Source organism: Procambarus clarkii, chromosome 92 (genome assembly GCF_040958095.1).
Source record: "Procambarus clarkii isolate CNS0578487 chromosome 92, FALCON_Pclarkii_2.0, whole genome shotgun sequence".
In the NCBI taxonomy this organism is placed as follows: Eukaryota; Metazoa; Arthropoda; class Malacostraca; order Decapoda; family Cambaridae; genus Procambarus; species Procambarus clarkii.
In genome coordinates this window covers 3272673-3298604 of record NC_091241.1, presented here as the reverse complement: position 1 = coordinate 3298604, position 25932 = coordinate 3272673, and the positions used below count along the sequence as shown (strand labels likewise).

Sequence of the window (25932 nt, the reverse complement as noted above, 5' to 3'; positions counted from 1 at the left end):
GATGGGTGCAGTTTTAGTCCGGAAATAAAACTTGGTGCCTCTGGAAGTGGTCTCTCTGATAACTTGCCCAATTTTCTTTGTCCATCTTTGCAGACATGATTATCTGTTATTCTTAACTGTGATTCTGAGGATGAATGTAGTGATATTAACTTTTTAACTCTAAGTGTTGGCTTGTTAATTCCATTTTTGCCAGAACTGTCATTAATAGGCATAACTAAATTATCGTCTCGTGTTGTGGAAACTATGTCTGGTTCAGGTTGACACTTCAACCTGTCCTTAGGCAAATGAGAATCATCAAACACTGGCTTCAAATCTAATTTTAACTCTGTCCTGGCTCGTCGATGACTGGGGCTAAAATGTAAAGATTCATTTATTTCAGTTTTGGGTACGTGTGTTCGTGGCTTTGGTGTGGGTGGTGAAAGTTTAGTAACTAAGTACTCTTTCTTACCACTATTAACAACAGAGGGAGGCAGTGGCTTTCTAGATTTTTTGGCAAATTTTACTGATCCCAACTTACTTAAGCAATCTTTAGGACCTTTTGCAATATTCTTACTAACTCTTTCTATATCAGCATTACTATTTTCAAAACTACTCTGTTTGTATTTAAAGGATTGCTGGTTATAAGCAGATGAAAGAAAGGATACAGATTTGAATGCAGGATTCTGTGATCGAGAGCTAATGGGAGATGGCACAGAGCTTGGAAGATTTGAAGAGGACACTACAACAGGTGCAGCGAGTGCTCCGCCATTCAAACCCACATGAATGGTGACGCTGGAGGTGCCAGTGACCATAGGACGCTGGAGTCTGTAACCTCCTCGTGCTGCATTAAGACCAATAAGGTTCTCTTGAGTCATATTAAACAACTACATAAATATTTGTTAATAATTAACAACTAAGAGTTGAGTATAGACCATGGCAAGAGAGCTACCTTGTGTTAACACTGATGCACTTATTAATAATAAATCTTTATATTATTTAAAGCATCTGAAACACAAGACATTACATTTTAATTCAAAAATTTTTTTAAAACACAGTATATACATGTACACACAATATTATAGTTGTATATTGCCATTCACAAACATTTATAAATGTATTTGAGTAATTATGCAGAAAATGAGACACATTGTACTTAAAATTAGCTTCCACCATCATCACTTACATCATAACATTGTTCAATGATCTGACATGACATTGTAAGTTTAGCTTACAATCCAACAGTTGCTCAACTGTTGAACTCTAAAACTTTCCTACACATCACGTAAAAATAACAAAGGAAATCGTAAACATTACTTACCAATAGGAAGTTTGAATATAATAAGTATAGGCTGCTTGTCCCCAAGAGCAGCCACGGGTGCAAGGCTTTTGTCTGAGGCCAAATTCATCCTGAACCAGCTTTAATGTTGTGAGGCTGAAAATGTTCTCCCGTCTTGTAAAATACTGCACTCTGTCATGGACCATGATTCACACACTACCCAGTAGGTACAAAATCCAAGTGTAATATTAATTGATTCAATGTTCAATTAATGTTACTCTAGCATATTGTGTTCACTGGGTAGCATCTCATCCCAGCCCATCCTCTTGAGTATTCACTATGTCATTAAACTTGTGTACTAAATTGACCGAAAGGGAGCCGGTCGGTCGAGCGGACAGCACGCTGAACTGTGATCCTGTGGTCCTGGGTTCGATCCCGGGCGCCGGCGAGAAACAATGGGCAGAGTTTCTTTCACCCTATGCCCCTGTTACCTAGCAGTAAATAGGTACCTGGGTGTTAGGCTGCTTCCTGGGGGAGGAGGCCTGGTCGAGGACCGGGCCGCGGGGACACTAAAAAACCCCAAAATCATCTAAAGATGACCTTACCTAACCAAGGACACCCTAATAGAAAATGGGACATCACGTCAAGTTTGCAAGCCACTATGATTTTTAGTACATCAGGTTTTGGCCTCAAGGGCCAAAAATAGTACATCAAAATGCAATGTACTATTCGAGAGGTCGGGTTGCTTCCCTACCACCTATTTCAGCTAATTGGGGGATCAGTACATTGAAAAAGTTGCCTTGTAACATATTTATCACAAGAGCAAGAAGCGATTTGGTAATGAGTTGTTAAAGAATCCCACTGATCTAACAGCCACTTTACACTACCGCTTCTTGCCAACCATCGTCTTCCTGACAAAGGTATTAACTGTAAAAGATGTTTACAATCATTTATCAATCTGTACATTTCTAGATAACGTTCTCTCCTTAATGAAGATCTGTGGAACCAGATCTAACTTTCGGGATGAAGTATTAACGACAATTAAGGTTGGGAAAGCTATGGCCCCAGGGGAGGATTACGTTGCCTTGCGGTTACTTTTTCTTTCAAAGGTTCCTAGGATCAACGTCCCCAGAGGGCCGGTCTCTGACCTGGCCTCCTGTGGTAAGTGGTCTAGTCAATCAGGCTGTTTGACGCGGCTGTGATTTTAACACATTACATTATAAAAGCATAAATAGTCATCATTCAGTTTGTTAACATTACTAGCCCAACTTGCTTTTAAAGTAGCCAAAAAAGTCGCAAGTAGCGAAATTAAAAATTTGGGAGCGCGGAGCTTTCAAAAGTAGCCCAATTCGCTACTTGTAGCCCAATCTGGCAACCCTGTCGCTACCTTGGCTACTTTCTCGTCGTTCGTACCTTCACACTCACTATCCACCTGTCATTCCCACCCCCATCACCCATGGCTCACCATCCAGTACTAAACAATTTCACATCTGTTACCCGGTATTAACCACCATTGTATACTGTACTATCCTAGTACTTGCAAAGTATTTCTGGGGTTCCCTAATCATCATTTTTTGCCCACACTACGATGGTCTACCCGTGCTACTGTCACTAAATTCTACGGAATCCGTGAAGGTAACCTCAAGGCAACCACAACCTTCACAAAAGAGAAGTAATTGTGACCACGATACACGAGTAATGTTAGCAATAAACAAGAACTATTTTAAGCGATATTAAACTACTATGTAGCGGCCAAGCCCACTTCGTGAGTCAAGCCTCAGCTTTCCCATTAATACAAGGTTGAAGACATTAATATACGGCGGTCCTCCCTAGCTTTCTTTGACGGTAACCCACGTCTAGTGTTGCGTGACCTACAAGAGCTGCCTTTGGGTACACATTGCCACATAAAGACAACTGTAGCGGAAACTTGACCTCGTAATTATCCAGTGAGATATACGATCTTACTTAATAGAGGTAAGACCTGACATTGTGGTGTGAACGACCGTGACAAGCCCGGCGCCAGCCCTTCCTCGCAGGTAACACCCAGTGGCCGCCCCGGCGCCAGCCCTTCCTCACAGGTAACACCCAGTGGCCGCCCCGGCGCCAGCCCCTGCACCAGCCCTCCCCACAGGTGACAGCCAGTGGCAGCCCCGGCGCCAACCCTCCCCCACTGGCTCCGGCGCCAACCCCTGCACCAGCCCTCTCCACCTCCCTGTGATAGATTACCACAACCCACACTGGACTCCGTCTTCACACAACAGGAAGCAAACTAACTACGCCCTGGAGCACTTTTCCCGTCATTTGTTCTGCCTACCACTAGTCTTGCTACAACTAAATGGTAATTTAAATTGCATATTACCAATGTATAAAACCTCAACTGCCGTTCACCAAGCCCTGTGATGTGTCTAAGAAACGGTTTGTATAACGGAAATCATTCACTAGTAAAATTACTGCTCTCGTTCATATTTCTGCTCGACGAGAAGGAATTACTCAAATTCTTCCTCGGCGTAACGTCAGTATTTACTTAGTAACTTACACTTCTCAGTATGTTAACCCTCATTTGGACATTACTTTCCGTTGGCCAAGGGAACACAGCCCTACACGACCCGCCCTAGGAAGGGCGGACTATGTTTGTGACCAATAGTGACGAGACGTTGAAGTCGTCAGCCGGGAGTTTACTCAAGACGTCTACCGACTTGAAATATCCACGTAGAAAGTTCATTAGACCGTATAGTTTTGGTGGGTGTTGTGTCGTGGTGGTGTGGGTAGACAGGTTGTCTATGGAGGGTGTAGTGGGACTGTTCGGGGGTGGGGGGGGGGGGTAATTTTACCTCCTGGAGCCTAGCATTCAATCGGCACTTGTAACTTAAATACCTTGCGCTGTGTCCGAAGGATGATTACTGGCAAAACGGAGTTACCAAAACTGGTAAGAAATGACTTGGCCGAAGGTATTTAGGGTAGCAGTTGAGGGGTATAACCACAGTAATCAATACAAAACTGTTATAAGAGTGGTATGTGCTATAGTTGCACCTGAGAATATCAGAAATATGCCCATCACTTCAAACTTGGGTCAATGATGCGATTCCTACCTGGGATATCAACACTAATATCTGCAAGGAAATAGGACCACCTGCAGTCCAGACTATAATTATCTTTATTAAATACAAATTAACAAGTTCAAGTATGTTTATCGAGACAAGAAAGATTTACATCTCAAAGGGATAGAGTAGCTTAGGCTATTTCTACACCCCCCCCCCCCCAACAAATTTAACATGATTACATTCGTTAGATTATACAAAACTTGTGTTGGAGAGAGACCTGTCAAGAGGTGAGGTGATTATCAAGGGAAAGCGCCAAGTCTTTACGACTATATAGCACTGGGGAGGGGCCAGGATAAGGATATGGGATAGGACGGAAGGAAGGAATGGTGCCCAACCACTTTGACACCATTCCTTCCCCTGGTCCCATCCCAAATCCTTATCCTGGCTGTTTTTTTTTTTTTTTTTTTTTGTTGTTGTTTTAGATTCAGCTACTCAGAACAAGAAGATCCAGTAGCACGGACTATGGTGAGCCCTAAGTGGAGGCTTATCCTGGCCCCTCCCCAGTGCTATATAATCGTAAAGACTTGGACCTTTCCCTTGATAATCACCTCACCTCTTGACATGTCTCCCGAACACAAGTTTTGTATAATCTAACGAATGTAATCACGTTAATTTGTATATAATAAAGATAATTATAGTGTAGGACACGCGTGTGGTTGAGAGGGCGAGTACCCCGCCAGCACCACAGTTCCGCCACTTACGTAATTACAACATTCTGGGAAGGTACTCGAGGCTTATATTTCTCACAACTTTACTTCACATCCCCCAGGTTACACGACCAAGCGATGACGTATACTAGCAAACTGTCATATTTACTAGCCTGGATTCCCTCTTAAACACCCGAAAAATATCCCTCATACTACAAATTCTTTGATTTAAACGGTACTGTTATCGCTAAGCTTTTAATTGTCACTGATATTTCCAGATTAGTCAAGAGGCGTTTCGCTTGTCTTAATGTGTCACTTTATATAAGTTTTTGTTAACCCATGTTAGGTGATGCCTTTTTCTGTGTTTACCAGTGCGACCGGTGGCTCGCGCTAGGCTCTCTGCGCCACGTCTAACCTTCACTGGTTTGTTACACCGACTGACTCGTGTGTAACTGAATCCTGTTGTTCCTGCATGGCCCAACCCCACCCGCGGCCTCCAACACCTTTGTACTTCAACAATACCTGTGCCACGCCGCCGCCACCAACCCCTCCCCCACCTCGTCGCAAACACCTGTCACTGTCCACCAATACCACTAGTTTGAACCAATATTTATGTTCCTATTATAGCCATCACTAGCACTAGTGGTGGTATACCTGTGCTCCGGTCCACCACCACCAGCGACTCCCCACCACTACACTCTCACTCTCCACCAACTGCTGTCTTGTGTCTACCTCCACCACTTGCATCATGACTGTCTCCCTCACCCCAACACCTGCACCTGCCTTCCTCACCAACATCTACACGTGCCTCTCTCACCCCAACACCTGTACGTGCCTTCCTCACCAAACAACCACCCCTCACACCACAATGTATTCCTTACTGTTACCCCCCCCCCCTCCCTCCCTACCAAGCCGCAGCTGTTGTCCAGATGAGTGGCCGGTGGTAAACGGACCAACAACACTCACCCACGACTCACCACCAGCAACACCACCAACAACACTACTGAGAACCTGGCCAGTGTGAGAAAGACAAACTCAACACACAGTAACACTGCTTACACCCTTCAGCGTCCACCCGAAGCATTCCTCCATTCATTCCTCCCCCCCTCCCTCCCTCCCTTATCCTTACCCCTTCCTAGTGCCATATACTGTAGTCGTAATGGCTTGGCGGTTTCTCCTGATAATTCCCTCCCTCCTTCTCATCCTACTTTCTCTCACTTTAAAGAAATTGTCCTTGTCCAACCCTGCCAACTCTCTTCAGTATCTTTTACGTCGTGATCATATCCCTACTGCTTCTCTTGGTGTGGTGTGAGGGGTGCCGGTGCCACACACGCGCGGGCACAAACACCTCCGCCACACAACCTCAACAATAGCGCCGAGTTTGTCTACATTGCCTCACCGTCTTACTCAACACTCAAAATTACCTCTTGTTCCACAATGATTAAATGTACTGGAATTTCAGCCACATTACACCACACAACCATTAGTGAAACAATGAACAACCAATGACTGACTTTGTGTTGGGTTCACCGGTACACACACACACACACACACACACACACACACACACACACACACACACACACACACACACACACACACACACACGTACGTGGAACTTTACGCAACTATAAAGTGGTATTTACAAGCAGTAGACCAGCTAACTGTACATGGATATAATCACTTAATGGACGAATTATATATAAAAATGTAAAAAACATGGATAGTAGTAGTAACAGGGGGGGGGGGGGGGGTTTGGGTTGTTTTAGATTTAGCTACTCAGGACGAAGTGTCCATGTAGCACGGGCTATGGCGAGCCCGTAAGAACTTTTAATTTTTAATGCGGGGTTATAGAGGTTAGGGAAAGTCCCGCCGAGAGCGCCTGACATACCATGGCCATTGTCTGACAGTATTCATCCGGTAATGTGTGTAAGTGTTACCTTCCGTCCTGTGTTGTTTAGTGTTCCCCCGCCCCCAACCCCTCCACACACACCCCCACGCCGCCCCCAACCCCTCCACACACACCCCCACGCCGCCCCCAACCCCTCCACACACACCCACGCCGCCCCCAACCCCTCCACACACACCCCCACGCCGCCCCCAACCCCTCCACACACACCCACGCTGCCCCCAACCCCTCCACACACACCCACGCTGCCCCCAACCCCTCCACACACACCCCCACGCCGCCCCCAACCCCTCCACACACACCCACGCCGCCCCCAACCCCTCCACACACACCCCCACGCCGCCCCCAACCCCTCCACACACACCCACGCCGCCCCCAACCCCTCCACACACACACCCACGCCGCCCCCAACCCCTCCACACACACCCACGCCGCCCCCAACCCCTCCACACACACACCCACGCCGCCCCCAACCCCTCCACACACACCCACGCCGCCCCCAACCCCTCCACACACACACACACACGTCGCCCCCAACCCCTCCACACACACACACACGTCGCCCCCAACCCCTCCACACACACCCCCACGCCGCCCCCAACCCCTCCACACACCCCCACGCCGCCCCCAACCCCTCCACACACACCCACGCCGCCCCCAACCCCTCCACACACACCCACGCCGCCCCCAACCCCTCCACACACACCCACGCCGCCCCCAACCCCTCCACACACACACCCACGCCGCCCCCAACCCCTCCACACACACCCCCACGCCGCCCCCAACCCCTCCACACACACCCACGCCGCCCCCAACCCCTCCATACACACCCCCACGCCGCCCCCAACCCCTCCACACACACCCACGCCGCCCCCAACCCCTCCACACACACACCCACGCCGCCCCCAACCCCTCCACACACACCCACGCCGCCCCCAACCCCTCCACACACACCCACGCCGCCCCCAACCCCTCCACACACACACCCACGCCGCCCCCAACCCCTCCACACACACCCCCACGCCGCCCCCAACCCCTCCACACACACCCACGCCGCCCCCAACCCCTCCACACACACACACACCCACGCCGCCCCCAACCCCTCCACACACACCCACGCCGCCCCCAACCCCTCCACACACACCCACGCCGCCCCCAACCCCTCCACACACACCCACGCCGCCCCCAACCCCTCCACAACCCTCCCCAACCCCTCCACACACCCACGCCGCCCCCAACCCCTCCACAACCCTCCCCAACCCCTCCACACACCCCCACGCTGCCCCCAACCCCTCCACACACACCCACGCCGCCCCCAACCCCTCCACACACACCCACGCCGCCCCCAACCCCTCCACACACACCCCCACGCCGCCCCCAACCCCTCCACACACACCCCCACGCCGCCCCCAACCCCTCCACACACACCCCCACGCCGCCCCCAACCCCTCCACACACACCCCCACGCCGCCCCCAACCCCTCCACACACACCCACGCCGCCCCCAACCCCTCCACACACCCCCCCACGCCGCCCCCAACCCCTCCACACACACACACACACACGCCGCCCCCAACCCCTCCACACACACACACACACACACGCCGCCCCCAACCCTTCCACACACACCCACGCCGCCCCCAACCCCTCCACACACCCCCCCAACCCCTCCACACACACACCCATGCCGCCCCCAACCCCTCTACACACACACACACACACACACACCCACTCTGTTGATATTATTGCTTCATTATGCTAGACAATAATACTAGAGAAGCATACTAGGAAAACAGTATGAACTTGCGCTGGGAAGCCTGGACACCACCCCAGAACCTCTGGTACAACACTATCATAGAGCGGTCTACTAGTGGCATCTACTCACACGCACCTTTACAGCACACGAGAATATATATACATAGATTATAGAAAGCTATAAAGCTATATATATATAGATTATAGAAAGCCTATGAAGACAGCACGTTACAATAACATGGCTGAACATTGAACACTCAAGCCACACATGTGAAACTATGCTACATAAGAACCTGTGTATACAGGAAACTGCATCAACTATTGACGTAGACGAGACTCCTGTTTATATCCACCCAAAGTCCTATGTCTAGACTACACTTTAAACAATCTATCAATCTTTCGTCTGCTATAATACCCGGTAATTTGTCTCATACCTCGGGCGGTGACGCCATAGTTTGTCACAGAGACCAGGAGCTGGAGCCCAATGTTGTCTGTACACGGCACTATTAACATTGCTGTTGGACTATTTTGATTTGAAATTGAAATAAGTTTATTGGGGTAAAATACACACAATGGGATGAGGTAGCTCAAGCTATTCTCACCCCAGGGAGCCGGTCGGCCGAGCGGACAGCACGCTGGACTTGTGATCCTGTGGTCCCGGGTTCGATCCCGGGCGCCGGGGAGAAACAATGGGGAGAGTTTCTTTCACCCTATTTCCCTGTTACCAAGCAGTAAAATAGGTACCTGGGTGTTAGTCAGCTGTCACGGGCTGCTTCCTAGGGGTGGAGGCCTGGTCGAGGACCGGGCCGCGGGGACACTAAAGCCCCGAAATCATCAAGATAACCTCTATATTTTGTACAGATGGGTAGAGGAACAGCCAAGTACTCTATCGTACACAAGGTCCGTAAGGCTTCAAAGATTCAATATGTCAACGCTTGACTTTTTCCAGAATGCAACCCATCCATAACAACATTATCGTCAAATACTACAGTACAATATTATAAAGATAAAAATAACGAGTATTATAAAGAAGAGTATAACTCGCGTCGCAATATTATAGTTACCCCAAAGTTTCATTTGCAGGATACGTTTTCTTTTAAGCTGTTAAGTAGAAAACGTGAATTTTCACGGTAACTCAATGTATCTGGCAATAGTATATTTTAATTTATTGACCAGACCACACACTAGAAATTGAAGGGACGACGACGTTTCGGTCCGTCCTGGACCATTCTCAAGTCGATTGTGATTGGTCCAGGACGGACCGAAACGTCGTCGTCCCTTCAATTTCTAGTGTGTGGTCTGGTCAACATACTTCAGCCACGTTATTGTGACTCATCGCCTGCATATTTTAATTTATGTTCTGGACTAGAGTATACTTGCTGGTTGGCTTACATTCTTTAGCTAAGTTATAATAGCTTAATAGCTTACACTCTTAAGCTATTATAACTAACAATAGTTCCCTTTGTCGGGGACAGGCAACGTATACATTACTCACACTAAAAACACACACACTAATAGCTTGTTGACCAGACCACACACTAGAAAGTGAAGGGACGACGACGTTTCGGTCCGTCTTGGACCATTCTCAAGTCGATTGTGACTTGAGAATGGTCACAATCGACTTGAAAATGGTCCAGGACGGACCGAAACGTCGTCGTCGTCCCTTCACCTTCTAGTGTGTGGTCTGGTCAACATATCTCAGCCACGTTATTGTGACTCCTCGCCTGCACAAACGGCTTGTATTGAGGTATCCCCAAAGGTCAAACTACTGACCCTCCAGACGAGGGATACAACCCAACAACAAGCAATAACTCCTGGGGTACGTATTTACTGCTAGGTAAACAGGTGCATTAGGTGATAAAAAACGCGCCCAACCATTTCCTGTCCCACCGGCATACTCATTTCAGAGTCGAGGACGGAGCCAACTGCATTACGAGACCCGTATTATTGCATTCTCAAGTTCGGAATATCATTATACTCTATACATCTATGATAATACAGTAATGGGAGAGAGAATACAGGACTGGGAGAGAGAATACAGGACTGGGAGAGAGAATACAGGACTGGGAGAGAGAATACAGGACTGGGAGAGAGAATACAGGACTGGGAGAGAGAATACAGGACTGGGAGAGAGAATATACAGGACTGGGAGAGAGAATACAGGACTGGGAGAGAGAATACAGGACTGGGAGAGAGAATACAGGACTGGGAGAGAGAATACAGGACTGGGAGAGAGAATACAGGACTGGGAGAGAGAATACAGGACTGGGAGAGAGAATACAGGACTGGGAGAGAGAATACAGGACTGGGAGAGAATATACAAGGACTGGGAGAGAATATACAAGGACTGGGAGAGAATATACAGGACTGGGAGAGAATATACAGGACTGGGAGAGAATATACAGGACTGGGAGAGAGAATACAGGACTGGGAGAGAATATACAGGACTGGGAGAGAATATACAGGACTGGGAGAGAATATACAGGACTGGGAGAGAGAAATTTCAGATACACCACACTAAATATGTTCAATGAAATCACAGTAAAGTCCCGCGTTCAACTCCCGGGCAGAGCTACACCTTTGGCTAAGTTTCCTTACACCTCATGCCTCTACTCACCTTGCAATACGCACCAGGAAATTAGCCCCTTTAGTGGGTCGTATCCTGGGTGAAGATCAGTCTTAGGTCCATGAGGCCTGGTCAAAAACCGGGCTGCAAGGGACGTTATCCCCGAAACTAACAACAGATACCACCAATGCCTTAATGTACCGTTAATAACAACAACTAGGCCTAAACATCTACTTTATAAAACGCGACATATTTATACCAAATGTGGTGATGGTGGAAGTAATATTGGTCTATTAATCATTACTTCTTAATAAATACCAGTTTGGTCATTATTAATCCTTAAAATTAATCCTTAAAATATGAGTTTGGTGAACTTGAACCGGCAAGGGGAGGTGAAAACAGCTAAAGTCATATATACACTGTATATTACATTTGAGTCAGACAACGTCAAATGTCGTTCCAATACAGAAGTCACATATATACACACAAAAGACACATGGAGCTCTGACAGAAGAGAGGGAATTAAACAGGACACAGCATTACATTAATTGTAAACAACTTTCCAGAGGGCAGGATGGCTGCTTGAGTTGTTGTTATAGATTCAGCTACTCTGAACAAGTTCCAAGTAGCACGGGTTATGGTGAACCCGTAACTTACCTGGCACAGTGGCTGTGTGTGTGTGTGCCTGCTTGTGCTCCACTACTGAGTATATATATATGACATTTACATGCACAGAATTGCAGGTTTCCCACTGTAAAAACACTGGCAAATCACTTATAATAAACGTATGATGAAACATTAAAACATTTAACAAAATTCAACAAAATATCCTGGGGATATATTTCCATATACTTCAACACTTACCTAAAGATAAAAAAAAACCTTAATTTGCAAACGAAAGCGATATGAAATTCAAAATTATATGAGTGCAGTTTAAATAAACTAATGTGTACGTTGACCAGACCACACACTAGAAATTGAAGGGACGACGACGTTTCGACTTGAGAATGGTCCAGGACGGACCGAAACGTCGTCGTCCCTTCAATTTCTAGTGTGTGGTCTGGTCAACATACTTCAGCCACGTTATTGTGACTCATCGCCTGCATAATGTGTACGTTTATTACTGAATTACTGAATAATTTTTCACAAAGTTCAGAGTTAAATGAGAGTAGTCTTCAGATGGCATCTCACCGGTGTGCAATCCTGGTGTGTTTACTTGTGACAAAGCCGTAAATTGCATTTTAATTCCACCGTCTCTGTACAGTGAAGCCTAACAGGACATACAACTATCAGCTGGAAAAAATCATCAGGAATAATGGGGCTTTTGACAAGTTGTCAGCTTCCTGTCCCTGTCGTAGAGACTTCAGAGTCATTGTTGGCGCACTGGTAGCACTAAGCCCCACGCTTCGCGAGCTGTATGGTGTGGGTTCGTATCTTGGCCACGATAGGAACTAGGCGCCAATCTTTAACCGTTCGCCTTTGTTCTTCAAGCAGTAATTGGGGACCTGGTTGTTAAACGATTCGTGGGCCGTGTTACTGGTAAAACTAGTAGGGTAAGGCTTACCATGAGCTATGGAAAGGGAAAGCTCTCAGCCTGCTAACAGGAGTCAGCAGTCGTCTGCTCCTGTACCCTCCTGTGTGTAAAACTAGTAGGGTGAGGCTTACCATGAGCTATGGGAAGGGAAAGCTCTCAGCCAGCTAACAGGAGTCAGCAGTCGTCTGCTCCTGTACCCTCCCTGCGTGTAAAACTAGTAGGGTAAGGCTTACCATGAGCTATGGGAAGGGAAAGCTCTCAGCCAGCTAACAGGAGCCAGCAGTCGTCTGCTCCTGTACCCTCCTGTGTGTAAAACTAGTAGGGTAAGGCTTACCATGAGCTATGGGAAGGGAAAGCTCTCAGCCAGCTAACAGGAGTCAGCAGTCGTCTGCTCCTGTACCCTCCTGTGTGTAAAACTAGTAGGGTAAGGCTTACCATGAGCTATGGGAAGGGAAAGCTCTCAGCCAGCTAACAGGAGTCAGCAGTCGTCTGCTCCTGTACCCTCCTGTGTGTAAAACTAGTAGGGTAAGGCTTACCATGAGCTATGGGAAGGGAAAGCTCTCAGCCAGCTAACAGGAGTCAGCAGTCGTCTGCTCCTGTACCCTCCTGTGTAGAAGAAAACGGAGACGGTAGCCTTCAGGTAAACTGAGATATCTGAACATATTCAATCTTTCTTCGTCAATATTATTACTAATTATAATATTTTTCTTGGCCATCTTACTCTTGCTTGTCATAATTGCTGCTCGATGTTGACACTGACAGCCACGCACTGCCCAGTATATACACATCATACACGGAGGCCTGGTCGACGACCGGGCCGCGGGGACACTAAGCCCCGGAAGCACCTCAAGGTAGCCATCATTTATGGGAAATAAGAACAAGAAGTAATGTTCTCTGGCAGGGTGAGGCGTGTCGCTTGATGCATGTCATCATCAATTGTGTGTTAATATACATCCAGTAACAGCTTGGTTGACCAGGTCACCAATCTCAGGACCTGGTCAGAGACCGGTCCGCGGGGACATGATTCCCGGAGCAATCACAAGGTAGACAAGGCACACAGACGGCAGGTCCAAAGTACATTAGGTGGACCTAATGCATTTATATTTATGTAGTGTGCGTGTGACTGCCAAACCGCACATTAGAAAATGGAGAAACGACGACGTTGGGGTCCATCTTGGATCATTATGAAGGTGCGTGACGTATCACAAGACATTATAATGCTCCAGGAGGGACCAAAATGTAGCTGGTTTTCCATTTTCTGCTGTGTGGGATGGTCATTGTAGCTTCACCCACGGTATTGCCACTCATTGTCTGACTAGTGTGGGTGTGATGACGTTATATTGAGGTTATCTTGAGATGATTTCGGGGCTTTAGTGTCCCCGCGGCCCGGTCCTCGACCAGGCCTCCACCCCCAGGAAGCAGCCCGTGACAGCTGACTAACACCCAGGTACCTATTTTACTGCTAGGTAACAGGGGCATAGGGTGAAAGAAACTCTGCCCAATGTTTCTCGCCGGCGCCTGGGATCGAACCCAGGACCACAGGATCACAAGTGCAGCGTGCTGTCCGCTCGGCCGACCGGCTCCCTTTACCTTTACGTGACAAAAGCCTCACCTCTCAAGCCCAGGGAAACTAAATGATGCATTCATTTGCAAATTAAGCGGCTTTTTTTTCTTTTTCTTTTGGGTGTGAACAATATCTAGGTCAAACCTGCCTGTGTCACCAGTTGCCAAGCTCGCCACACTTAGACGTAACCTTCCTGGATACCAACTGACCATCAAATGACGCTAAACTGGCACTTGCTACCGAGAGGACAAGGAAGAGCGGAAGAGGGCCCGGAAGATCGATTGCCAGATTTCCTTAAGACTATTTTCCTTTCCCCTTAGATGTGAGAACGTATCTGCATCAAATAAACCAACCCAAAAGTAATTCATGCAGATACACTCTCTCATCACGTGATACGAAAAGAGCAAGGCAGGGCAAGGATTCAACAAGCATTTACACACCCACTAAGGAAAGATGCACAGGTTTCGTTTTATTAAACAGTTTATGAGATCTGAGGCACTACGAGGTTGTGCATAATAATAACCCAGGGTTGTAAATATATTCTAAGCTCATAAACTGCTTAATAAATGTAAACAAAGCCGCCGTGATTAAGTAAAGATGCACAGATTTCGTAAATGGATGTTCAAGTGCTTTATAACTCCTGGGCCCAGAACTCTGAGACTGATACAAGACAGAGGGGGAAGATGGGAGAGAGAATCTTACAAGAATGTTGTCATACCTGACGTAATGTTGGCAGCCTCGGCGGAGGTTGGAGGGGTGGGAGCAGCAGCAGGGGGGTCGAGGGGCAGCAGGCCAGCCTCCGCCAGCAGGAACAGCTCGCTCGGGTACTCAAACGTCGAGGTCAGCGCATCGTCGAAAGATATGCTCAGCTGTTCGGGAGAAGTAGAATGATTAGATATAGATATTCTGTACCAACACCAAAAATAGTCTATAATTTATTGGTTAATGATTAGCTGTTTTAGGAATAATGTGATATTTAGTTTAACAAATAAATTCAATATAATTTAGTCAATATCGGTATGACAGTGAGGAAAAAAAGGGTCCGGGAATAGCTTTACGCGAGTTACCCAGAGAAAACATAAGAAAACTAACAGAAAACGTATGAAGATTCGACATTTTCTAAAGGAAACATTAAGGGGTAACACCAGCATTAAAGTCTTCTAAAGAAAAGCTAGCACACTCCAAACGTGTCATTCACGGTATGTGTACGTCAGTAGACTTTGTCAACAAACCGGCAGACTGAAAAGCACCAACATTAAAAAGAACGAGTTAGGTAACTTACATTACCATCACACACAATACGGTTGGCAGACGGATTTTAACACCTAACCCAGCCTAATTAAACCTAAGCTAATACATCCTAAGACCGTATATAGTGTTAGGGGTTACATAACAAGGTTTGTGGAACCATCTTGTATACGCTAAGCCATAGATTAGGCATTATATTCTCCGGGAAGTCACCTCTAAATTATACCAGGATGGGGGATCAAAGGTGTCACAGTTACATTATATAAATTGATATCAATAACTGTCTACTGTAATCCATTCTTTCGTTACAGAACGCTATGGTCACCAACGTACTGTGGTTATCTTATCTTGAGGTTATCTTGAGATGATTTCGGGGTTTTTTAGTGTCCCCGCGGCCCGGTCCTCGACCAGGCCTCCACCCCCAGGAAGCAGCCCGTGACAGCTGACTAACACCCAGGTACCTATTTTACTGCTAGGTAACAGGGGCATAGGGTGAAAGAAACTGAACAGCAACGGCTCACAAATATTCACGTTTTCTGTGTCTCGGCAGATTGGGTCAGTGCGTTTCTGGCCTGGTTCGAACGGTGGATTTTGTACGTTGTGGCACACTAAGAGAACAGGCTAAACACCCGGTATAAAGCTTCCCTCTATGATAACTAGATCATAATATTAATGAACAAATCCACAAGGGCCTTGATAAGGAATCGAACCCATGTGTTGAGCGTTCCCAGACGCGTCTGGGAACGCTGCAACCCGTCCTCGACTCAAGTCCATTACATCCAGCGGTCGACCCCACAGACGTATTCATAATTTTTTACATCCTGTTCATTCAAATTGGAAGATTTCTCAAATATAAATTAATATTATAATATATATGCATATTGTGCATATATAGGTATAGGTTAAGTTAGGTGTTTAGGTTCTGTTGGCGATTATTTGTATTTGTAGTACGTGGGTGAAGCATTTATAGCGTTGTGATTCGAACAAAATTCGTCAGTGAAGCACTTGTTCCGGATATGTTCGAACGTCAGCAGTTGTGAGTAGTGTGTAAACCGCTTTTCATTCATAAACAGGGGGTTTGGCGGGTGCATGGAATCACTTTTGGATCTTTGTTTGGAGGACGGGCTGTTGTTTGGAGGACGGGCTGGAACACTCGGCAGATAACAAGGTTCGAGGTTCGAGGTTCAAGGTTTCGAGGTTCGAAACCTCGAATCTATGCTCGAACACCAACACTGGACAGTGGGAACACACAAGGGTGGTGGAACACCCCTACACTGAGAGGGGGGGGGGGTGTTATACCTTGATAAAAGACATAATCAGCAGGCTGTTATCTCACTGTTGTTGGCAAATAACGATAAGGTTGACAATGGCCGCCGTCGTCCTGATAACGCTCGAGTCACCCGGAGCCCCCCCCCCCCCCACACACATCCACATCTTGTCTCACTCATTAGATGTAAACAAAGACGTCATAAGTTTGTGTGTTCGGAAACGTTACGAAGTTGTGTACAACATTATCATACTCGGGTTGAGAAGTTCCCAAGCTCATACTTTGTTTGAAATGTAAACAAAGACGTCATTTAGGATTGATGTAGAGGTTCCTAAGTGCTCTCAAAATATTCATAATATTCAAAACACAGATGGATGCCATTGAAATAGAACACTAAAGAATGAACACAGATTGGATAAGTTTAAATTCAGAAAAGACCTGGGTAAATACTGGTTTGAGAATAGGTTTGCAGATTAATAGACCCATTTGCCTGGCAACATGGAATGGTATAATAGACATGGGGGCGTTGGAGTGTTTCAAGCGTAGGTTACACATGAATGAAAATCATTTTGAGGCAATGGAGGGACTTGAACTTGCGTTCTGGTGATTCCCAGATGCCTGTCTTAACTGACTCTGCCACGATGGTACAAAAGTTGACCAACCCGGAACTCTACAGAGTTCTCTGGGAGGTTATAGAGGCCCCGAACCGGAGCCCAACCAGGGTTTTGCAGTCAACCCGACTGCAGACTGGCCCACAGTAATAAGAAATAAGAATAAAGGTAACTGTAGAGGACCTATTGACCCATACGAGGCAGCTCCTATTTATAACCACCCAATCCCACTCATATACATGTCCAACCCCACGTTAGAAACAATCAAGGGACCCCACCTTCACCACGCTACACGGTAATTGGTTCCACAAATCAACAACCTTGTTACTGAACCAGTGTTTACCCAGGTCACAATGGTACAAAAATTGTGCAGCGTCTGGGATTTTCTCAGACGTAGGTTCGAACCCTCATCTTGGCCTTTGTGGATTTGTTCATTTGTTTACCCAGGTCTTTCCTAAATCTAAACTTATCTAATTTATGTCCATTGTTTCGTGTTCTGTCTTGTGTTGATACGTTTAATACCTATTAATATTCCCATTGTTATGTCCATTGATCCACTTGTAAACCTCTATCATGTCGCCCCTAACTCTTCGCCTTTCTAGAGAATGTAATTTAAGCTGTCAATCTTCATATGACAGGTTTCTAATTTGAGGGATTAACTTAGTCATCCTACGCTGGACGCGTTCTAGTGAATGTATATCCATTCTATAGTACGGCGACTAAGACTGAACTGCATAATCTAAATGGGGCCTAACCAGAGCAAGATATAACTGAACACCAACACCAGGTGTCTTATTAGTAACGCTTCGATTAATAACGCTCCCCCCCCACCCCATACCAGAGTAGGCCACCTCCCCCTTCCCCGTCACCAAAGCTCCCCCCCCCGTCACCACCTCCCCCTGCCAGGTAGAGTAACTGTAGCCTGCACCACGCCCCCGCCCTCCTCCAGGTGCACATTGCACCACTGGCAGCGAGGAATGTCCCAGAGGCTAGCCAGACAGGAAGGAAGTGCAGTCAACAGGAAGACTGGTCAACATCAACTGTGCCCTGGGGGGAGGGGGCAAGACCTGGGGCAGGGGAAGACCTGGGGGGAGGGGGAGGGGGCAAGACCTGGGGGGGAGGGGGAGGGGGCAAGACCTGGGGGGAGGGGGAGGGGGCAAGACCTGTTGGGAGGGGGTGGTAGGGTGAGTGGGAGGGAGAGAGGGAAGTAAGGGAGGGAGAGAGGGAAGTAAGGGAAGGGGAGAGGGAAGTAAGGGGGGGGGGCCTAGAAGGGGTGGAATTAAAGATATTGTGATGGTGAGGAGTGAGGGGAGGGGGGGGATGGTGAGGAGTGAGGGGGATGGTGAGGAGTGAGGGGGAGGGGGGGGATGGTGAGGAGTGAGGGGGATGGTGAGGAGTGAGGGGGAGGGGGGGGGATGGTGAGGAGTGAGGGGGATGGTGAGGAGTGAGGGGGATGGTGAGGAGTGAGGGGAGGGGGGTGTTTACTAAGACGGAAGGTGGAGATGACGCCGGGTGAGTCAGTAATGGTGACTCATCCTCCAAGACCCCCACACTCCCCGCTGCCTCTCTCCTTACCTAACTCAGCTTACCCACCACCACCCCAAGTGACGTCTAGCTCTGCAGGCTTCGCCTCCTGGCCGCCGCCTGCTACCTTCCCTCCGTATAGTTCAATTATATGGCGTGTGATTTATGCCTTGATTAACAGTGACAAGGTGACGGAGGATACGACGGATTTTCTTTCATTGTATTCCATTTATTGACTTCCCTCCCCCCTTCCCTCCCCCCCCCCCCCTTCCCTCCCCCCCCCCTCTTTCCATGCATTGCCGAGAGAACGAAAGAGAGAGAGAACGAAAGAGAGAGAGAACGAAAGAGAGAGAACGAGAGAGAGAGAGAACGAGAGAGAGAGAGAACGAGAGAGAGAGAGAACGAGAGAGAGAGAGAACGAGAGAGAGAGAGAACGAGAGAGAGAGAGAACGAGAGAGAGAGAGAACGAGAGAGAGAGAGAACGAGAGAGAGAGAGAACGAGAGAGAGAGAGAACGAGAGAGAGAGAGAACGAGAGAGAGAGAACGAGAGAGAGAGAGAGAACGAGAGAGAGAGAGAGAACGAGAGAGAGAGAGAGAGAACGAGAGAGAGAATGAGAGAGAGAATGAGAGAGAGAAAGAGAATTTAACAGCACCATTGTAACGTATCTGAAATTAGAGAAGGAAAAGAAAATTCATATAGAATGAGGGAGGTGGAAGGGAGGAGTGAGGAAGAGTGGTCAGGAGAAAGATAAAGTTTAGAATGAGAGAAAATGGAAGGAGAGAGAGAAAGTGGTAGACAGTGCTTCCAACAGCCATTCACGAGTTATTTATAAGCCAAGGAATGGAATTTGTGTGTACCACAATATTATCTGTGGTTACCACATAACAGTATGTAAATCATAGAGTCAAGAATCATTACGTCATCATCTTGAGCCAGTAGAGTGCTCTCCACTCTAGCTTACACTAGCTAGAGGGAGCCGAGCGGACAGCACACTGGACTTGTGATCCTGTGGTTCTGGGTTCGATCCCGGGCGCCGGCGAGAAACAATGGGCAGAGTTTCTTTCACCCTATGCTCCTGTTACCTAGCAGTAAAATAGGTACCTGGGTGTTAGTCAGCTGTCACGGGCTGTTTCCTGGGGGTGGAGGCCTGGTCGAGGCCGCGGGGACACTAAAGCCCCGAAATCATCTCAAGATAACCTCAAGATAAGCAAGATCTAGGGATCACAATTAACGACAATTTAACAAGGCAGTTAATAAATTAGATGTTTATTATTATAGATTCACTCTTATAGGTATCATAATTCAACCATATCACTATGTTCAAATGTCAACATTAATTCAAACTTTGTCCCTCACACAAGAAATTGTGAGCAACTACGACTGTCAGCAACTGAAGACCAACACTTCAATTGGAGAATACCAAATTGTCTTATATATGACCCTCTGTCCTGCGTGACAGACCAATACCACTAACAATCGTTGTGTATTAAGAAATAAGATCACACACAACACAATCCTGCCCGAAACGCTTTGCGTAATAGTGGCTTTAGGCATTGTATGTACTAGCTCCTATCTATAAAGCCAACAAACTTTGTAAAATCTCTTTATGTATGTACCCTTGCCTAAATAAAAATTATTATTATTATTATTATTACATGGGGAAATAGTAGTTACAGTTTATTGACAGTTGAGAGGCGGGCCGAAAGAGCAGAGCTCAACCCCCGCACGAATACATATCCACCAGAGCCCGGTTGGTCGGGCACCCGTTAAAGAAAACTATATCTAGTTTCTAGTCAAGGTTATCTGGAGATGATTTCGGGGCTTTTAGTGTCCCCGCGGCCCGGTCCTCGACCAGGCCTCCACCCCCAGGAAGCAGCCCGTGACAGCTGACTAACACCCAGGTACCTATTTTACTGCTAGGTAACAGGAGCATAGGGTGAAAGAAACTCTGCCCATTGTTTCTCGCCGGCGCCTGGGATTGACCCCGGGACCACAGGATCACAAGTCCAGCGTGCTGTCCGCTCGGCCGACCGGCTCTCTGGGCCACACAAAAGAGTAATACATTATGATCAATGAAGCCAAGTTCCTGCGTTGTGGATAAAACGAAAATATAAAAACGGAAACCACATAAATTGGTCAAATCACACAATTGAAAGAAAAAACCAATATAGAAGATTTGGGAGTAATCATGTGGGAATACTATAATTTTAAATGAAGCAGCTGTCACAACTGCAGGAGAATTGACAGGTTGGACAACAAGAAACTTTCAGAGAAGAGAGGCCTGGTCGAGAGCAACCAGGAGGCCTGGTCGACGACCGGGCCGCGGGGACACTAAGCCCCGGAAGCACCTCAAGGTAGCCTCAAGGTAGGAGAAGCCATACCGATGATACTCTAAGACAACTGTTCTCTCTAGGGTGGAATATTGCACCCCACTAACGGGGGTTGTCTCCTCCAAAATTCACCAAAGCTTGAGCGACATCTACCCAACCACTTGGACTGGTCGACCTACGACCTACTTTTTTGGCAGTTCAGCGTTCGATCCCTGACGGTCCAAGTGGTAAGGCACCGTTCCTTCCGTCCTATCCCAGCTCGTAGTCCTCGTATGCCTTTCTGTGCGTTAAACTGTCATATTGGCTTAGCCCTTTCTCCCCATCATTAGCATGACTGAAATCTGGAATATAGACCGATTTGGGGATGAGCATAAACAGGTACTGTACATCACTTGGGATACCGTCCACCAGCACACGGGGACACTGGGGATACCGTCCACCAGCACACGGGGACACTGGGGATACCGTCCACCAGCACACGGGGACACTTGGGATACCGTCCACCAGCACACGGGGACACTTGGGATACCGTCCACCAGCACACGGGGACACTTGGGATACCGTCCACCAGCACACGGGGACACTTGGGATACCGTCCACCAGCACACGGGGACACTTGGGATACCGTCCACCAGCACACGGGGACACTTGGGATACCGTCCACCAGCACACGGGGACACTTGGGATACCGTCCACCAGCACATGGGGACACTTGGGATACCGTCCACCAGCACATGGGGACACTTGGGATACCGTCCACCAGCACATGGGGACACTTGGGATACCGTCCACCAGCACACGGGGACACTTGGGATACCGTCCACCAGCACACGGGGACACTTGGGATACCGTCCACCAGCACACGGGGTCACTTGGGATACCGTCCACCAGCACACGGGGTCACTTGGGATACCGTCCACCAGCACACGGGGTCACTTGGAACGTCTACCTCGAGTATGGGTATTGGTCGAGTGGAGGAGGAGAGACAGTGGCGTGGGTCCTTGATACTCAAGTCTATGCTTATGTCAACAGCACACAAGGTTTCCTCTGCATGCTACACAACGTCTCAAGACTGCCAACACCGCTGCAAACATTGCTCAGTACTAAATATATATTGACGTATTATGTATTAGAGTAGAAGTGAGGGTAGAGGATTGGGGAGTGAGAGATGGGGGAAGAAAGGAAATGGGATGTAAGAAGGATGAGACATCAGGAAAAATGATGGGGTAGGAAAATAAAGACGGGGGTAGGGGGTGAGGGGGTGGGGGGTAGATGCCCCGTCATAAGGAAATACCCGCCCTCACCACAACCCTTTTCTTCCCCCTCCCCTCCACACCTGAGACCATCTCCCCCCTCCCTTCCACACCTGACACCCCTCCCTCCCCTCCCTTCCACACCTGACACCCCTCCCTCCCCTCCCTTCCACACCTGACACCCCTCCCTCCTTCCCTCTACCACCTTCACGTCACAACTGTGTACCGTGCAACTAACTGTTCACGGTCAGTTAAATCGATATTTTTTTAAACTTGGGCACTGGAGAAGACAGTCTTCTGCCTGTCGGCATGCTTATTACTCACAGGATGAGTGGCGCTGCCCAATACTGTCACTATGGCGGTGTGTCCACTCACAGGATGAGTGGCGCTGCCCAATACTGTCACTATGGCGGTGTGTCCACTCACAAGATGAGTGACGCTGCCCAATACTGTCACTATGGCGGTGTGTCCACTCACAGGATGAGTGGCGCTGCCCAATACTGTCACTATGGCGGTGTGTCCACTCACAGGATGAGTGGCGCTGCCCAATACTGTCACTATGGCGGTGTGTCCACTCACAGGATAAGTAGCGCCGCCCAATACTGTCACTATGGCGGTGTGTCCACTCACAGGATGAGTGACGCTGCCCAATACTGTCACTATGGCGGTGTGTCCACTCACAGGATGAGTGACGGTGCCCAATACTGTCACTATGGCGGTGTGTCCACCCACAGGATAAGTAGCGCCGCCCAATAAACTCGCCTTAATGGGTTTTAACTCCACACATTGAAATAACTCTTTAACCTGCCTATCAATCACAGTACTAATGATATTATAACCACCGATCCTCTAAGAGCCATTCAGAACTTGAGGAACCATCAGCCGTCAGCCATCATTACCGTCGTGTAACTGGGACCTGCCATCACCTGAAGGTCCTCCTCCCTCCCCTGGTCCAGTGACGTTCCTTGCACCTAAAGGTGGCTCTCCCTCTCTTCCTAAATATTTATATTTACATGTCGATTATTTTTAATTTTCTCAATTTGCCTTTTTCCTCTCTTATTTCCAAGCAAAATGGTGTTATTCCCAAGGTTATATATCCCCCCCTGATCATGCCATATGTAGGAAATGTATATGTTTCTCTCTCAGAATGTTTGGTAATATGTTTATTGTTTGTGATGTGTGTATATGTATGTATTAACACGATGTACTGAACGGGGTGAGAATAGCTTGAGCTACCTCATCCCTTTTGTGTATTTTACCTCAAACTTATTTCAATTTCAATTTCAATGCCATATGCCCCCCCAGACCACCTCCCCCCCCCCTTTCTTACCAGCTTGGCGTCACAAAAGGTGGACATTCCTCATCGCCGCCTTTGTCCAGACCCCCTTATCTTCTCTTTCTTTCCCTGCCTGACCTTCATCACTCTTCATCCCTCCCTCTCACTGGCCTCTATCCTCCTCCTCTCGTCCTCTCTGCCACTAACACTAGTTTTCTCTGCTATCCTCTATTACACGTCTTCCTAATCTTCCTCTTCCTCCTCCTGCTCCTCTCTATCCCCCCCCCCCCCTCTTCTTCACCACCTTCTCCAACTCCCCTTTCTCCTTTCATCACCTATCCCCTTCACTCTATCCCTCCCACCATTTCCCTCCCTCTCAAGCGAACCCCCGCAGCCCATGCTCTCCCACAACCCACAATCTTTCACAAGCCAAAACTCTCTGGAAATAAAACTACACAAAGGAACAGAAAAATGTAATCTATTTTCCCTCTTACAAGCGAGAAGGCAACTCGCCTCCCTCCCACAAAGAAGAAAATTTCATTTGGGGAGAATGTGCTTCATCCTCGACGCTTTAACAAGAGCACTGAAAGGAGCGAAGTCCTAATTTAAACTCCTGATACCCTGTGTGATCCTGAATGTTGACGGTAATAAGTGGGGGGGAAGGGGGAGGTGGGGGTGAAGGGGGGAAGTGGGGGTGAAGGGGGGAAGTGGGGGTGAAGGGGGGAAGTGGGGGGGAGGGGGGAAATGGGGGGGAGGGGGGACGTGGGGGGGAGGGGGGACGTGGGGGGGAGGGGGGAGGGGGGAGGTGGGGTGAAAGAGGGAGATGAGGAAAGAGAAAAGGGAGGCCATGGGGGCAAGAGGAAGGAGGGAGGGGGGGGGGGAAGATGAATTAGGAAACAGAGGGGAGGTGGTTGGGGAAGGGGATTAAGAGTTGGTGTCAAGAGAGATAATGGCATAGGTTAAAGGTCATCCGAGAATTATCGGCCACTGTGTCTGTATCCTTTGTTTCTGGAATGTGGCAATCTTTCGCTGGTACGGACATAATCTCTCGCTGGTACGGACATCGTCGTGGTAATCTCTCGCTGGTGCGGACATCGTCGTGGTAATCTCTCGCTGGTACGGACATCGTCGCAGTAATCTCTCGCTGGTACGGACATCGTCGTGGTAATCTCTCGCTGGTACGGACATCGTCGTGGTAATCTCTCGCTGGTACGGACATCGTCGTGGTAATCTCTCGCTGGTACGGACATCGTCGTGGTAATCTCTCGCTGGTACGGACATCGTCGTGGTAATCTCTCGCTGGTACGGACATCGTCGTGGTAATCTCTCGCTGGTACGGACATCGTCGTGGTAATCTCTCGCTGGTACGGACAACATCGCGGTAACCTCTCGCTGGTAACCACTTTTGAATAGTCGTCAATTAATCCATCTGATTTCCACAATAACTTAATTAGATCTCAGTTAATACCTCATTTATTCAAATAAAACTTTCAAATACTCCTTGACGGCTTGTACCAAGTTCATGTCTTACTATGCACGGTACATATGGTACACAAAACGGTACAAAAACTGCCTTATACACAGTTTGTGCAATGTATAAGTCGAGGCATTATATTTCTTTTCAGTTCATCACTGGATGTGAAGGTCTGGGATGATTTCCTCAGTGGCTGGAGGAAATTATCAGGGCGAAAGCGCCAAGCCATTACTACTATATAGCACTTTAAAGGGGTCAGGATAAGGATTTAGGATGGGACAGAGGGGAAGGAATGGTGCCCAACCACTTGGACGGTCAGGGATTGAACGCCGTCCTGCGTGAAGCGAGACCGTCGCTATACCGTCCAGCCCAAGTGGTTGGGCCTCAGTGGTTGAAGGCAAATCTATCAAGGGGTCATCACGATCTGACGAGAGGTATACACACTGAGGTTTACCCACTTCCAAGTATATATATAAATTTGGTTTACTGTAGTCCTGGATTATGTTCAGGGCTAAAGAGTTCCTCCAAGTTATTGTGGTGGCTTCATTAACTCTCCAAGAGGTTAATAGGCCCAAGTAAACACCAAGGGCTCTGAAGAGATTATTCACACGTGACCTC

General features: G+C 48.0%; 1 protein-coding gene across 3 annotated transcripts in view; it reads right to left on the bottom strand.

The window, feature by feature from the left end:
• Positions 1–25932, bottom strand: part of LOC123775197 (nascent polypeptide-associated complex subunit alpha, muscle-specific form) — a 193414-nt gene that overhangs the window by 5681 nt on the left and 161801 nt on the right. For 2 of the 3 annotated variants that reach the window (XM_045770174.2, XM_069319139.1), the window contains exon 3: positions 15049–15199. In XM_045770174.2, coding sequence (XP_045626130.2) covers positions 15049–15199 — 151 coding nt within the window. Of the gene's footprint in view, positions 1–758; positions 821–15048; positions 15200–25932 lie in introns of all 3 variants that reach the window. The other variant, XM_069319138.1, reaches the window with a different exon arrangement.